The 14,073-nt window shown below is 37.6% G+C and overlaps 1 protein-coding gene across 2 annotated transcripts in view; it reads right to left on the reverse strand.

Moving 5' to 3' along the window:
- Window positions 1-14,073, reverse strand: part of LOC122521325 (serine/threonine-protein kinase tricornered) — a 52,882-nt gene that overhangs the window by 36,850 nt on the left and 1,959 nt on the right. Inside the window, exon 2 of one of the 2 annotated variants that reach the window (XM_043641956.1) lies at window positions 11,888-12,021. In XM_043641956.1, the coding sequence (XP_043497891.1) occupies window positions 11,888-12,021 (134 nt within the window). Of the gene's footprint in view, window positions 1-366; window positions 2,474-11,887; window positions 12,022-14,073 lie in introns of those variants that run through there. The other variant, XM_043641952.1, reaches the window with a different exon arrangement.

Consider the following 14,073-nt stretch of genomic DNA (forward strand, 5'->3'; position numbering starts at 1 on the left):
AACAAGATGATAGAGATAATACGAGTATTTATGAAATCAAAGCGTTAGAAGACAATAATTAAAGTCTAATTGTAACTAATGACAGAGGATAGAGAAGAGAAGAGAGAGAGAGAAGAAGCCTTGTTTTACGCAACTAATTGTAAGTAAGATAATCTTCTTTCCTTACTTAAATTCTAAATGACGTTCCTCGCTTCTCGTAATAATATATCTGTGCGACAATGTACGCGTACACTCGTTAAAAACTCGATAGGAAAGAAGAATATGAACAATTTGAACGATCGATATTTCTCAGAGAAAGAAGCTAGATAAATGGTAACATCGAAAACGCGATCGACGATATTTCACGATAAATTCCTTGTTTTATACCTGACTTTCCCATCGGTGGTTGACCGAGTCTACTGAACCACCTGAGGAATCTTCTCGCAGTGGTAGCCGCAGGTGGTCTGCATCCTTCCAATATAACAACGCCGCTGCTGCTATTGTTGTTGTTGTTGTTGTTGTTGTTGTTGTTGTTATTATTATTATTATTATTGTGATTATTGTTGTTGTTATTATTGTTATTATTAGGAGAAGATCGTTCGGGCGTTCTACTATAGGGCGACATCCATGCGGTGGCGGTGGTGGTGATGGTTGTATCGACTGTAGTGGCGTTGCTGGCACTCGCGTAGCTTTCGATGCTGCCACCCTTAATTGTCGTAACGAACGAGCTCGGAATTGGGTTTGGAATTTTCGGAGGGTGGCCCACCCAATCCTCCGAGGCGACAGGCATTTGTTTCGTCTTCTCGTCGGACGAGTCGAAGACGAATCCGCAAAATAGAAAAGTCATTCAAACGATTAGAATAATATTTCTATTTCGACATATATCTTCGATGAATATTTTTATTTCTATTCAAAGTTGTCTTATTTTCTCGGATCGACCACCAATTTATCGCCAATTAATCCGCACTTTGTCTTCTCATCGAATCATTCGCAAGCATATGATATAATATACACACACATTTAACACACACGCGGGCTCATATAAGAAACACTAGAGCAGCACACTAGTAGTATAAACACGCTAGCGAATACAAAATAAATATGCACAGAGCGTTCTGGAAACTCGTCCAGCGAGCTTCTCTTTTTCTCTTTTTCTTTCTTTCTCTCATGAAGAAAAAAAACGAAATCGTATGACGAGGCTCTCTGGCAAAGTTATCGCGGTGGAACGTTCTTCCTTACGTAAGCAGCGCATCGACTACGACGACTACGACGACGACGACGACGACGAGAGATACAAGTAGCGCGTGTTTGATCGTACGATCTCTAAACTCAACAAGGTAAACAACGCTTTCTTACTCTTTCGGGAAAATTACATAAAAGAGAACAAAATCTCCAGTTAACGATGATTCACGAGTGATTCAGATATTTTCTATCTCTCTTCTTCTTTTCCTTCTTCTTCTTTATTATTATTATTTTTATATAGTAAAAAGACGATTGAAAACGGGAAGAGGAACGAAAGAATTCAAACGTCTTTCGTACTCTACTTGTTGAATTTTGCTTAAGCTGCGAAAGATTGTAAGAAAACTCGACGCGCCTGGTGTATCGTCTAGTAACGATAACGAGATGAAGGATCTTTCTTCTTCGTCTATCTTTTTCCCTTTCTCTTGGTGCTTTCGATCGAAGTGGACTGGTTATTTGGCCGACGGCCACGAATACCCTCCTCTTTCTCTCTCTTTTGGCTTCTTATGCACGCGAGTACGAATGGTGTACATAGGAATGTGCTTTAACGTATATGCTAGGAGAGATCGTTCGTCCAAGAGAAATCGATCGAACCGAACTTATTATTTGGTAAGTTTCAAGGTACTTCGTTTACATATACAACATACATACGCATATGTACATATATATATATTCTTTGTGTCTCTTTCTTTCTCAACGATACACTTTACTTCTTATTACGTTAACGGTGAATTCGTCCGATGTCTGTGCTCTTAACGGTATAACTCCTCGGCTCGAAAAGACGCGCGATTTCGAAAGGTTCTCTCGTGTAATTCCTCTTCATAACAGAACCAAACGCTTCCTTCACTTTATACGCGTAATCGATGGCGAGAGAAAACAAATATTACATTAAATTCAGAAAATAAGGATTCTTTTGGTATCCTCTCCTCTTCTTCCTCCTCCTCCTCCTCCTCCTCTTTCTCTCTCTCTCTCTCTCTCTCTCTCTCTCTCTCTCTCTCTCCAATTTGAATCGTTCTCCGTTTAACCCATGTCGAGTAAGAAAGATGGACGAATAAAGAAATTTGAAATGTTCAGCGATGGAGCCTCCTTGAATGAGGAAAACCACCCAAAGAACGAGAACGAGGAGGGAGAGCGAGGAAGACTATTGTTCCCTCGAGAAGGAAGAAGAAGCCACTCAACGACTCGGAAGATGATGACGAAGACGACGGCGATCATAACCGCACGCTCGGCAAGCTCGCGATAGACTCGCAAGACTCTCCCACCGAGCGTGCTCCTATCGCCACCTCTCTCTCGGCCTCTCCCGCCCTCTCCCAACCCTCTCCCAACCCTCTCCCAACCATCTCCTTCTCTCTCGCAGGTAGAACATCGCCGCACCGCTCACCTTTTCCTTTTCCCCCACTACCTTTCTTTCTATTTCTCCCATACTCGCTCAGCCACGCACACACACGTATCAGTCCTTCTCTCTCGCACCTCCCACTAACTTTTTTCTTTCCCCCTTCTTCTCTCGCTTCTTTATGGAGAAAAAGAGAGAGAAGATGACGACGTGACTCCTCGCAATTTGACGACACAACTACACGACTACGCGACTACACGACTACGCGACTACACAACTACGCTACTACCCACGACGACGACGACGACGACGCGCGATGCTTCTTCCTTCGGAGAAGAAAGAACGAAACAACGCTTCTATGTGTAGGCGACCAGCTCTCTCGGCCGAACAAAGAGAGAGAGAGAGAGAAAAGTGTCTCTTTGTGCGCATTCGAACCGGCTGACGAACAATGATACCAACTACCTTGATTACCTGCTTGCAACTACCGGTGTGAGGCAACCTTTTGAGCCTCGACCAATAAGGACGAACGAATTTATTAACTTTCGTTAATAAACTTCCGCAATTTTGTCTATCTTTCTTTCTTCTTTATACTCATTTTCCTTTTCCGTTGAAAGTTGTCTATTTGACTATTACGGAAATAAAACGAGAACAGCGTGTACGCGCGCTGGGATAAGAAAAAACGTCTATGCAGAAACTTCCAAAATGTAATATATACACATATAGGCTCTATGTAGAGGTATATATGTGTGCGCGCGCGCGCGTGCTTTAAACTGCAAATTCTATTCGCGTGATTGGCGAATTTCCAGGAGGTCGGGAAAACTATGTCGACCGGCGCTTTAGTTTTCCGTTCATTTGCTTCTCCTCCACTCCTGTACCCGCTAACCCTTCCGAGATGCTAATTACGGTAAGCCAATTACGAGCGCATCCTCGGCTCGTCGATTGGAAGCGCAAGTGGGTAATGGTGTAATCGGAACGAACTCGAGAGAGATCCAATCTCTTTATTATTTATATTTTTTCTTCTTTAATTCTTACTTGTAATAACAGATTGGCATTTTTTCGAACGATCAATTTCTTCGAATGCATTTCTCTATAGATGCATAAATACTTACTATTAAATATGTTATACGATAAAGCTCCCTTATTGTTAGACTTCAAATCCTATTACCACGGAAGATTTTAATCTCCTCGACTAATATTCCAAGCCGTTATAGGTCATTGAGGAGTGCACAATTTTCGGACGAAAATTGCACGAAATTGCGCGAAATTGCGCGAAATTGGGTACTCTACGTGTTATTTCTCATCGATTGGATCATCAACGTTTTTAACTTTTAATACCTAAACAATTAATTTTATAATTCGTTTTGATAATATAAATAATTGTAATCCAAAATAAATCCAACATTTCTTATTGGCCAAGCATCCAATAGAAATTCGATATTGTAATCGAAAGAAATGTCGTTAAACTCGATCTTCCTTCGTATACATGTTTCTCTTTATTGTTAATCGAGAGAAAGAAGAAAAAAAGTAAAAAAGCTTATCGAGACGTAGTCTCCCGCATGCGTTTTCCGTTCCCTGGTTGGCAGGCAGGCAGGCAGGCAGGCAGGCAGGCAAGCAAACAACGCTTCTCGTAATTTACGACCTTATCTCGTATTTAAGGCGACCATGCGCGACCACGACCACCGACGATTGCACCGACAATTGCACCGACGTGTTAAAGCCTCCAAACCACAAGCACGTGCACGGAGGACACTATTTTTTCTCTTTTGTCTTTTGCATGTGTGCAAGCAAGTATACGCGCATACGCAAAAATCAAATGTTCGAAAAAAGTAAAACGAAAAAATAAGTAAATTCCATTTTTGTCATCGTCCAATTTTGAAATATTTCATTGGTTTATTTGCGTGTCCGATCGATTAATTATTAACTTGTTTGTTGGACCAAAACGCGTCAGACTTATGTGGCAATCAACTTTGAATAAAGTTCTTTGATCTTTTCGATCGTTACGCATTGTCTTTCGACGATAAAAAAAAGTGTATCGATAAGGAGAAAGATTAATCAAAATATCAATAATTATCAGATATAAAGATATCATTTTCACATTGGTAGAAAGATAACGTTCGATATCGAGAAAGAAAATGTTACAAAATAATTTTCAAATGACAATAAATAAATGTTACGGTAGGAATTCGATAAAAGCAACAATTTCAATTCGAAAATCGTTCAAAGTAGAAAATAAAACAAAAACGTTCCTAAAATATACTTTGTAAGGTACTTTAATAGAAAAAGGTAAAGAAAGACGATAAGATTCGTGAAAGTTTTTAAAGTAGTACAACATATTCCTAAAAAGTAACAAACGCTAAAACACGCGCATGTACACTTTCCGATAAAAACTTGTTGTCATAGTTAACGCATATATAACAAATCCCCATTCGGCTATCATTTTGTTTCTTACATTATGTACTATACTAAATATTAAATACGCGCCGATAGTTAATGGCACAAATTTATTCGATGATTTGTAATATAAAATAAATCGTAAAATTCATTTTCCAATTTGTTGGAAAAAGAATTAATCCATTGTCATAATTATCAACGCTATTTATATTTACAAAAACAAAAATAACTTAAAAAAGGTAAATTAAGCATTTGTTGAAAAAATAATGTCGCATCCGGTCGAATTCGGCGAGAAACGTTTACCAATTATCTTTTTACCCCCTAAGGTATAGCACCTGAACCGACAGATAAAGCAAGTATTGTTTGCAATTAGCAGGCGTTATCCTCTCAGCTTCTATATATCTTCGTCTTCTCTCTTATGTACGCATATATACATAGATATATAGATACGTGTAGGTGTAACGAGATTACACGAAACGTTGGTCGACCTAAACTTTCGAGCAGCATACTCTCGATGATGATAGTTCCTTTGTTTACGAAGCGCATCCCGATGCTGCCTCATCGAATGCGTATCTCTGACACATACTCTTTCGCTTACGCGTGCATTTACCTAATTGTATACATACATATTACTTATATACTGACACTATATACGTAATCCTACACGTAGGATATACCGATGACCGATCACCGATCTCCTTCTTCTTCTTCTTCTTCTTCTTCAATTTAAGTTTTCAATCTGAAACGTATCGCGGTGTCCTAATAAAGTAACGTAAAACAAACCAGCCGCCTTCTTCTTCATTTTCTGTCTTACTTCAATTCGTTGGAAATATATTATTGATCGGTTAATGTAGAGAGCGAATCGATCGAAATGATTTATAAGATTGTTTAAGTTTCGTGCATGCGCGCAATCAAATGACGAGTATATTCGCGCGTCAAAGGTCAAGAGTCTAATTAACGTCATATGTTTCATCTTCTTCTTATCGATAAGAATAAAGTAACGTTATTCTCCGAAGACCGTTTGGAAACGTAAACGTTTACGATCGTAATCATCGCAGCAGGGCAATAACATGCATAATAGGTCGAGTGACATCATTGAATTTGAAGAAAATGATCTAATCCTACGACCGAACGTGTCCAACCATAAACGTCTATCGAAACACGATACGCCTTATTAAAGATAAATTTCTCCCCTTATTACTTTTCCCTTATTTTCCTTATTTTCAAGCAGCGTCACGTACCAGACGGAAATATTTTTACGAGAGATTAACTCCAACGAAATTGTTATTTTTAACGATTCCATCCTACCAAAAGGTTCAAGTTTCTAATAGTAACTGAGGATAACGAGGGATGAAGAAGAAGAAGAAGAAGAGAATTAATTAATAATTTCGTAAGATTAATTAATGATTTCGTTTAATTAGACGGTCGAACGAATTCTCAGTGCTGATAAAAGAAATAAACTATTCCCTTCGGGCATCGGTCAAGTATTAATCAACGATACAACCGTTTCTATCCGATTTGAATACTAATCTTTCAAATAGTTACAATGCAAAGCAAAGTCAATGAAAAATATCCACGTATGTTTATTATAAGCAAGAAGATTAAGTAGGAAACTTTCTTGTAGCGTAAAAGTATCTCACGAATGGTTCGATCTCTCGCGTGCGTTGACCGTCGAAAGTGAACGCACTCGATAGAAACAGTCTTCGTAATTACAATTACTGCGCGTGAATATTCAATTAAGGATACGCGCTATCTTTTCCAGCTATTCGATTCCAAGTAAGAAACTTTTGACTCGTCTACATTTTCTACATTTCTACAAAGAAAAATATAATTAAACGCATTCCAATGAGGCACTTTTTGGTCTTCATCATACACTTTTGTCCGTCATCATACGTATCCTACAATTTGTACGAATATTTAATATTTTTAGCGAATCGAAAAAATGAAAAGACCACTGATCAAATTTCAGCGCGATCAATAACGTTACTACTGCACGGTCATTAGAATTTGTCTATTAGATTTTTTGCGGGCTGCGCTGAAGATTCCGCGATGGCCAGAAGTTAAGGAAACGCGTTTCTTATAAGAGAGACAAGCGAAGTCTCTGTATGCGCGTTAAAAGCCGGTAATGATCGAGTTCGTCGATGACGAGATGTCTTGAATGTCTTATTAGACGTTTGCTTGGGTGCTTTGGTGCTTTCGACCAAGAAATAATTCATATCGTTTATATTACATTATTTTTCTTGAATACCAAATACTCTTGTTTTGTTTTACGTCGATGCTTATATTAGGCGATAACGTCACCCGAAAGCTCTTTTTTTCTCTTACTTTAATATCGCATAGATATCGAACCATACGATGAATCATGTTGCTCGCAAAGGTGCAACTCCGAAGGGTAGGTAAATGCTTTTACCGTTGCATAATGCATGCAAAATTAGCTTGGAAACACGATGCGTATTTCTCGCAAGCCCGCATCGTATCGATCATCGGGCGTTCGTTCGCACGCGAGGCGAACGAAAAGCGTCTCGCTTCTTGTCTACGTTGCCAAACGAATCGTGTATAGCGACCAAGCGACGAATTTTCTATTCTTCGAGTGGATAGTAGAAAAGAAAGAAAGTAGGGATTTCAAATCGGTAATTACGATAGTAACGACGTCGTGTTAACGGCTAAGTAATTAACGCTCGCTCGCTAGTTTCTCTTCGTTCACGGTGAATGCTTCAAAGTTCGACTAACAATAAGGCAAACTGGATAAATGAGAAATACGCGGAAAACGGAAAAGACAATGAAATTGTCGAAATTCAACGATCGAATCTATCGAATCTCTAACGTCTAAGGCAGGTTAACGGTTAAAACAATAAAAGATAAGTAGAAAGATAATGTAGATGCGTTTTCTCTCTAAAAAAACATCGTTTAATTGCAAGTAAATTCAAACTCACGCTCGAAGAGGCAACGAACGACTTTCGACGGATGTTTCGAGTATACTTGATTACTTACTTTATACTTGCTTACTTATGAACGTCGAACTCCTTAACAAAATTATACATTTATTATCTATGAAGCTTGTAATCAAAAATAGAATTATTAAAAAATGCATATAGAGAGTATCTCTCGCGGAGATGCAAATACTCTTTTCTTCTTTGTTTTTCCATTCTTTATTACTTAACATAAAAATTGTGCAATTTGAAAAGTTTGCATTAGAAAGTAAATTGACAAAAAACGGAATGAAAAGATCCGTATCGTATATGAGAGAAGAAAGTTGACCTTCGTGAACGTCGATGATCATCGGGATATACACTTGACCCAGAAGGCCTCAACCTAAAAGAAAATAATAAGTCGGGTGGTTTGGCTATCACCCCATTTGACAGGGGATGAAAAATGGAGGGGGGGAAAATTGTTGGCAAGGTTTCAAGGCGCAGTCCAAGCTAACTAAAATACTGCAGTGTTCCCTTATCCATCCGTCCGTAGATCCACATTTACCCGCACAAAGGGGAGGGTTAAAATATTACGAGCTTTTGGCAGCAAACAAACAACCATTTATTAATCCCCTTTTCTAACTATTTTTCGAAAAAGTAAAACGAGAATGGAAAATAAAAGCCGTGTATATACTAACAGCAGCAACGAGTATTTCCGCGATCTAGGAAAATCATTAGAATGGTTAGACGAGTACGTTGAAGCCGGATTTCCACTCTGATAACGTTAACGCGTTGCCTCGTCGTCGTCGTCGTCGTCGTCGTCGTCGTCGTCGTCGTCGTCGTCTAACCGAAGCAACAACAATGACTGGTATAACAAAACCAAGTAACAACCACCCTATACATCTTATAGCAATTTTCTTGAAACATGGCGCGGATCAGTCGGATAAGCTTCGTTGGATAAACTTCGTTGGATTTCACCTAAACATCACCTTAACCCATCAGCTTTGATATATTTAATAATAAGTATAGCAAATATGTTAAACGTCCAAGTAAAATATCATAGTTCTCCCCTACGATACTCGTTCCTTGGGTAATGTCCAATGGAGCGAATCGTCGAGAGCGGAAAAGGAAAAGTATGAAAACTCTCTTGACAGGATTCTTTCACTTCCGGCGGAAACATTAGAAGGCATTGTGTCTACTAAATTACTTCACACTCGCGACGTGCTTCTTACAACGTCATTTATTTTCCTAATTCTCTAACAACTACCGCGTTAGATAATAAGAAACTTGTGGACGATTTGAAATGAAAAAAAGAAAAAATAGCGAGCCGATATTAATCTCTTTGTTCTTCCAAATCGCACGATTAAATCGAGCCAAATTATTCTATGAGTAAGGACGTATCGTCCTGTCACTTCCTCGGAGAAAGCAGAAAGGAAGTTTTGCGGAAAGATTGACTTTGTCGACCTGGATTCGAGTCGCTTCCTACCTATGCAAATAAGCTGATACGCGTATTAACAATTGAATAATTGTAATATCATCGTACAATCGTTCTTGCATCCCTTCCTCTTGTTTATTTTTTTTTCCGCTCTGTGTACCAACGACGTACTTCATCTTCTTCCAAGATGCCACTAGACAGATAGTCTCGGGTCAAGAGAAAAAAAGAGACTACGTACTTTTTTCTTTTTATTTTTCTTTTCCGCGGTTCGTACCCCATCATTCACGTTCGCGATACGCAAGAAAAAGACGGAATAAAGGGAAGAAGCGTCCTATATGCATGTGCATACGTATTTTATATACCGGTATACCACAATAGATGGTATTAGGTTCTAATCGGCATTAGACGCGATTAGAATCGACCAAATGAAAAACAGTTACGAATGACGATTATAAACTCGAAATTAATTAACGTTGATTGCGCACATAAGCTTTTGCGCGATATTATAGCAAACGTTGAAATATTCGACATTAGAAACTAACAGAAATTACCTACATATCTAATACGATATTGCCCATGCTCGTTTCTAATTTGATTACGTATAAAACGTTAATAGGTGTATATACATAATACATAGTGTATCGTATACACACCTATGCGATACGCGGTACGTAGATGTAAGACGCGTGTAGTAATCTAGAATATTGCGTAAATACAATAAGATCGTGAATTTAATGGGCTAGATCTAAGAATGATAAAATATTGAAAGTAGGAAGAAATTTGAATGACGTATTACTTGAAAAGATGCGTTATAACGTTGTAATAAGTCGAGATCGTATTTTTTTCGTTTCCTCGAAACGTTCTCGTACGTTCTTCGTACTGGCAAACTGGCACATCGACGGAACAATAGAATCGAGAAAACGTTAATCCGAAGGTTCATCGAGCGCAGTAGGTTCGCACCTCGGATGATACCTATGTATATGATACCTATCTATAATTTATCAAACATTTTTTATTCGCCCTAACATTGATAGATCTCATTTTAATTATCGTAGTATAGATAACGACGAGGATACGAAGAAAAATAAATTGAAGGAGCTTCGATCTTATAAAGTGTCGCGCGTATTCAATCTCTTTCATCATATTTCGCGTTAGACTTTTTGATCCATCATTATAATTATCATAATGCAACGAGGAAGGATAAAAAGAAAGAGGAAGAAAAACAAAAGAAAACTGAAGGACTTGTAACCTTATTAAGTCGATGTACGCAAGAATCGAATGTTTCCTGTGTTCTACGTTAGGTTCACCTCAAAATACTATGGTTAAACGTAAATGGCGATGCATGGAACACGACGCGTGTCCTAGAAACTTCCTTTTCTAATTGTAAGTTTTATTAATTGAGACTTCCTTAGAAGTAATATCGAGAATCTCTTCGCGTATTATTTCGTAAGAAAATCTTAACGCAACTCTATATTCGATAAAATACATTTTAGTGTTATTTCTGCAATCCAAAATATATTCAAATAATCTAATATTAATAAATAAATAAATATTTGTACGCGAATAATTATTCGGACAAAGAAAAAATGAATAAACTATCGAATGATTAGGTTTTTCATCTAAGTTTTCCCCAAAGTTTGTATTTCTTATTTCTTATCCGATGTAAAATAGTTTGATAAATAGATAAAAAGATCGAACTTTACGAATAATCTTTGAATATTCTCTTAAAACTCGCGTAAACTAAAAGCTGAAACGCAATTTAAAGTTGCCAACAAAACCGGACAACCTTCGCGAACCCTTAAATCCATCAAAAATGCGGCAGTGATTTTTCAAGGAGAGCTAGCACAACCCGCTTCAAACAAATATAATAGAATAGAAATGGTACACTCGATCGCAGCTCGTTACCTACCGCGATTATAATCTAACGCGAAATCTCGTGTGCCACGAGAGAGAGAGAGAGAGAGAGAGAGAGATATGCTTCCAAATTTTTCACTCTTTCCAAGTTTCTACTTTTTACGATATTTTTCTTATTGCGAGACTTTACTTTTTCTTTTTTTCAGACGGCAAAACAATTCAAATCCCTAGATTTGTATAGTCTTGCAATCTGAGAGACAAAAATTAGCTTACAAAAAGATTTTAAAATTGTAAAATTCGCTTAGAAACTTTGGAATCATCTCGTAATTTATTTCTTAGAATAACTCTTCTTTCGCTCGACTTGACGAAATGCTCGGTATTAATGAAACTCATAAATTCATTCGTATAATTTGAACACGCACACGAAAAAAAAACGTATTATTCCAACCAAGTCAATTCCAACCAATTTAAAGCGAATCGCGCAAACATTTCTTTGAATAATCCTTCTATCGTCGACTGAACAAACTGCTAAGAATTTATACAACGCATAAATTGATTTCTGAAATTCTTGCAGCCTGAAATCAAAATAAAAAAAAAAAAATAAAAAAGCAACATTATTCAATCTCGACAAATTACTGCACATACTTTCTGCTATTCGTTGTACTAATAATTGTAACAAAAGAAAAAAAAAAGATAAAGATTATTTTCTACTTGGTACTATTATTTGTTAAAAAAAGAAACACTTACCTTCTTGGCTGGGATTATTAGTGTTCGAATTGGGATGAGAACTCAAGGAAGACGGTGTGTCGTCCTCAGCGACGCCCATCGTCGTTGCTGCTGTTTGCTGATGATGCGTTTCCACCTCCGTCGCCTCTTCGCACCTAAAATAAATTCTTAAATTGAAATTATAAGAAAATCGGTCGCATGTGTTCGCAATTGGCCCTTTAATAACGCACGGCGAACGCATCGTAAACGCATAACGGCATTCGTCTGGCACCGGTGCTGCCATTTATCGCGATCTTTCTGGATCCAGAGACTGAATCTTCTTCTATCCGGGCAGTTAACATTCGCGTATATGTTCCTCCTATCGTCGCGATAATTGTGCATTCGTATGCGTTCGCGTGGGCGCAACTTTGTACTTCGTATTTACTTCGTATTTACTTCGTATTTACTTCATACTACAAACTTTGACGAGGAAAAGTAAGGAAAACGAAGAAAAGGAAGAGCTGGAACAGGATAAAGTGGTTGTGGAGGTGGACACGAGTGCTTGCTGCACTCGACGAAATAGAGAAGAAGAAGAAGAAAAAGACGAGTACTCCGAGAGTCGGTAACGGTATGTTGACCTCTCTCTGGATATGCCGGCTCTTTGCTATACATACGATACATCCCGTGTAAACGAAATGCTATTGCTGTGTCGCGCGTCTCATCAAATTCGAATGCATATTTCATTCGAATGAAAGATGCAGGCCCAAAAGAAGGATTGGCAAAAATTATATAACTTTCAAACTCTATATTATATTAATAAACCTATTAGGTAGACATTTTTGATCGTTGACTATGTATGTATCGTTTATGTACTTCCATCTAATCAAATAACAACTCAACGTTTTCTGCAAATACTTTAAATCAATTCGACAATTTGAAACGTTTCGTTCATTGAAATTTCGCAAATCGTATCACCTGTTTTACCGCGAAACGTCATTTCACGGAAATATAAAAACAAAATAAAAAAGGATTAGTGTTAATTATAAAAAGTGCTACACGCCCAGGGATATGTTTTATCTTTTATTAAGTTACGCAACTCGTTAACTAATTAAAGAAAAAAATACCTTCTTATTAGACGGTTATTTAAAACACGTGCTATGTTAAAACGTCACGCTTGATCGTTAGTATCTAATACCGGTAGACAATTAATTTGCATCGCGTATAATTAGTTGAACGTGACGATCAGACGAAATTACAATATCAAATCGAAACAAAAATGAATAGAGTAAAGAGCAGACAAAGTATAAAATCGAGTTCGAAAGACTCGGATCTTGTTTTCGAGAATTCACAAAATTCGTGAGTCAATCTTTTAACCTTGCTCGTGTATTCGTACGTTTTAAATATAGCCGATGAGAACAATAAAAATGCATCTTACGAATCTCTCTCTTCTCGGACGCGCTTCTCGCACGGTTATTTTCGTATCAACGTGCGGGAGAAGTAAAACACAAAAGCAAAGCTACGTATTCCAGAAACATCGCGTTTCGATTTATCAACGTCGACATCGTATCGACGCGAGCAAAAATAGGCTTCTCCCGGGAGGGCGCGAAATAAAGAAAGAGAGAAAGAGAGAGAGAGAGAGAGAGAGAAAAGATACGACGCATGAAAATAATGAAAGTCAGAGTTACGTGCGATTCTTATCCTCCCCTTTTATATGTATATTTCTCATACCCTAAAAAAAGATCTTTCATCATAAATAACATACACATGCTCATAACGATCTAATGATATACTAAAAACATTAGAAAATAATTTCATATATTTCTCTTTACTTTATTCTTTTTTTATTTCAATGAAAATATTCATTTAACGATCAAATCGTTTTCTAAACAAAATGTACGTTTTACCAATATATATCTTCGGATATATCGGAGACCGGATTGCGAACTCTTTTTGGTCGAATCTAGAGAAAGTAGCCCGGAAACTGGCATGTAAGTAAATATTTCAATACGTAACACGTATCAGAAGAAATTGCTGGACTTTGAACATAAATATAGTTTAAACCGGTATAAATATTCGGACACCGCTGTGTAAAAAAAAATCGTGTCGAAAAAAATCTTCAAATATTGTTCTTATTTATAGAAAGTAGAAATAGTAGTTAAACCACTTGTTTTGGATAATCTCAAAATCTCGAATAGACGACCATTCCACGATGAAATTGCGTTCGTTAA

The sequence above is a fragment of the Polistes fuscatus genome, unplaced genomic scaffold (assembly GCF_010416935.1).
Source record: "Polistes fuscatus isolate 324 unplaced genomic scaffold, CU_Pfus_HIC Scaffold4, whole genome shotgun sequence".
Taxonomy (NCBI): domain Eukaryota; kingdom Metazoa; phylum Arthropoda; class Insecta; order Hymenoptera; family Vespidae; genus Polistes; species Polistes fuscatus.